The sequence below is a fragment of the Spea bombifrons genome, chromosome 1 (assembly GCF_027358695.1).
Source record: "Spea bombifrons isolate aSpeBom1 chromosome 1, aSpeBom1.2.pri, whole genome shotgun sequence".
Classification (NCBI taxonomy): domain Eukaryota; kingdom Metazoa; phylum Chordata; class Amphibia; order Anura; family Pelobatidae; genus Spea; species Spea bombifrons.
In genome coordinates this window covers 85001-87931 of record NC_071087.1, presented here as the reverse complement: position 1 = coordinate 87931, position 2931 = coordinate 85001, and the positions used below count along the sequence as shown (strand labels likewise).

Below are 2931 nucleotides of genomic sequence, written 5' to 3'. Positions count from 1 at the left end.
CCTTTTATTGGAGGACAACGTCTTTAGAGGACTCCTTTCCCAGAGTTCCATGGGATCTGTCATTTGCATATCACCAGTACACGCTGGGGTAAATACTCAAAGCCGAGGGGTGCTTTGAAAATGGGGCAGATAGCAGTGCAAGATTTTCTTTAAAACCAGACATTTTTTGTAATTACCCAAATTCTGTATTCTGACCCAAACTGAAAAGGTGAACCATTGCTTACTCAAACCTTTATTTGCAGACATCATCACAAATTCACCAGAGGAAAGGAAAAGGGTGAAGTTTGGGAAATGAGAGCGTGATCGGACAATGTATATTCAGCTTCGATTAATGATTATTAACTTTTAAATATTACTAATTAGCTGATCGACAGGTTTATTTCTGTGTAACTCACATTATTCAAAGATTTCGCCTGAATCAAAAGACACAGTAATAATATTAATGCCGATTCATATACTTATTATATATAGAGAATAATTTATAGTCATTATCGCCCGGCCACGAGGAGCAGATATGTCGTATGTCACAGAACAGCATCTTTCTGATCACTTCAAAACTCAGAGGTAGGAAACACTGAACCCGATTGGGGCAAAATGGTAAATCTGCCCAAATTCATGACCTAAAATGAAGATGAAAATCACAGTTACCAGCAGCTAAGTGCGACCAACAACGCTGCAGCGACACACGCACAGATCACACAGTAACTCACATCTGGGGGGACTGGTGGAGAGCAGAGCCTATGTGTCCCCAAGTGGCCTGTGAAGAGTGCCAGCCATGTGTTCCCAGGTGATTAGCAGATAGCAGAGAATGTGCCCCCTAGGAACCAGTAGAGAGTGGTGCCCATGTGCCCTGTGTGACTAGCGATGGGGGGGAGCCCATGTGCCCTGTGTGACTAGCGATGGGGGGAGCCCATGTGCCCTGTGTGACTAGCGAAGAGGGGAACTGGTGTTTGCGTGAGTCACCCATGTATTCAGGTTTCTAGTGGGGTGTTCACATGTGGAATGCATGCACCTGCGTGTGCATATCCAGGTCAGTTGAGTTACCCCGTTCTTTCTGACATCAAATATACCGGGAAATGTTTGTGTTCATGGCTTGTGTGAGCCGAACGTGGGTATATTATTTAGAAACACGATTAATGCAAACACAGTAACCCGTGAATGCATGATGATTTTTACAGCAATCGAAAGTATGGCTGAGCCGTTTGAGACGGGCGAGTGTCACTTACTAAAGCCATCTTGGCCGGAAGAAAGACATAATGCCGGACAAGACATCTCTGGGATCCCACGGGACCACCTTAGTGATAACCACATCTTCATTAACACTTCCTCCATCTCCTTGTCCATTAGTGGGCGAATTAGGGTGTCTGATGTCTTTAAGCCATGCAATATAAAGACCATGTTAATTGTGTTAGTATAGACAGCACTGCACACACACTACAACATGGCACTGGATAAAACATGCAATGTTACAATGATAATCTATTGTTAGGATGTAAACATGCGAGGCAGCTGCACATGCTGTGTCGGTCAACATTTCTTGTCAAAGCTCCTGGAGCTCATGCGTCAGATGTACTTACAAGTCCATGCATGAAGCTGGCTCAGAGGAGCCATATGTTAGGGCCACAAGCCAGGGGAAAATGCAGATGTCTTTTTATAGGTTTAGGTCATGTAACACAGACACGTTACCCCCTCAGCTCTGCTGGAGCGCCTCGTATGGGTCTTACCTGAATCTGTTTTTCAGCACAATGTCTGAAGCCCTTAAATATTATCCTTAGATGCCCCAGTTTGTGGCAGGTATAAGCTGTATACCCCTTTCATGTACGCCAGTGGTTTGCAGGGTATCTTGCTGCTGGTTTTACTCGAAGCCTTGTAGCTTGGCCACCATTTTTGTTGCTTTCCACCAATGTGCGACACAGAACTTGTTCGATACAGAGGTGCCACCAATGAAAGCTTAGAGGGGTAGCGGGCACATGGGTAAGGGCAGAAAGCTTGGGGGGTCTTGGGGACATATGCCCTGTAGGAATGGGGTCTGTAGACATGTTTCCCAAAGAAAGTCTGGTCTGGATGTTTTCAAAAAGAAGAGGGGAAAAGAACATAAAACAATGGATTGAGAAGGTGAGAGGTGGAGAGAGTCTTCTAAGAGCTAAAAGAATCATTCTGGATGTGAAACATCAAATGGCCACGTGCCACTCAAACAGGTCACATCAAGCCATGGTGCTTGTTACATGTTACTGTGTGATGGTTGAGTCAATTAGGATAAGTACATGCTTCCCTTTCTATGCCCCCAACTGAACAGACTCGTACACAGTTTGCAAGCGAAGGGAGTGCCCATGACATTAAATGTTGTGTGTTTCAGGCGAGGACATGAGAGGATATACCAGTTAGCTTCATGTCCCCACCTGAAACATTCGCAATTTAGTTAAATCATCACCTTCAACAATACCATTAAATGTATTTAATAAAGGGACACTCTATTACGCAAGGATAGCCGTTGAGTGTTCCTCCCTTCCCCCACCATGTACATGGTAGGGAGACGGTAATAAAATAACCCTGAGGGATATAGTTCCCAACTACACCATCCTCACCACCATCCCTTGCTCAAGGGGTTAAATGTATAAAAATACCCCATGGGAGGGGTATCTCCTGTATCGTCCTGTATCTCCCTATCTCTTCCATCCCATTCAGTGACAGTGAAAGGGGCCAACCTGTGGATAAAAAAGATGTTATGTCACCTCTTCATAGCCCTTTCAGTGTTGTCCAGTGATGCCCTCACAGCCTCATCTTCGATCTAGATAAAGGGGCCATTCAAACAATAAAAAAAATCCATGAGTGATGGCAGCAGGTAGTAAAATAGCCACTGTGCACCAGTGACTCCAAGTGTTTAGCATCCTCCAAACACTGGGGGTCCCTGGTGCATGTGTGTGTATTTTC

General features: G+C 44.9%; 1 protein-coding gene across 1 annotated transcript in view; it reads right to left on the bottom strand.

The window, feature by feature from the left end:
- Positions 1–227: 227 nt before the first annotated feature.
- Positions 228–2931, bottom strand: part of LOC128498250 (uncharacterized) — a 16913-nt gene continuing 14209 nt past the window's right edge. The window contains exons 6-7 of the mRNA XM_053468471.1: positions 1725–2067; positions 228–620 (exon numbers count right to left, since the gene is read on the bottom strand). Coding sequence (XP_053324446.1) covers positions 1759–2067 — 309 coding nt within the window. The 3' untranslated portion in view covers positions 228–620; positions 1725–1758. The remainder of the gene's footprint in view (positions 621–1724; positions 2068–2931) is intronic.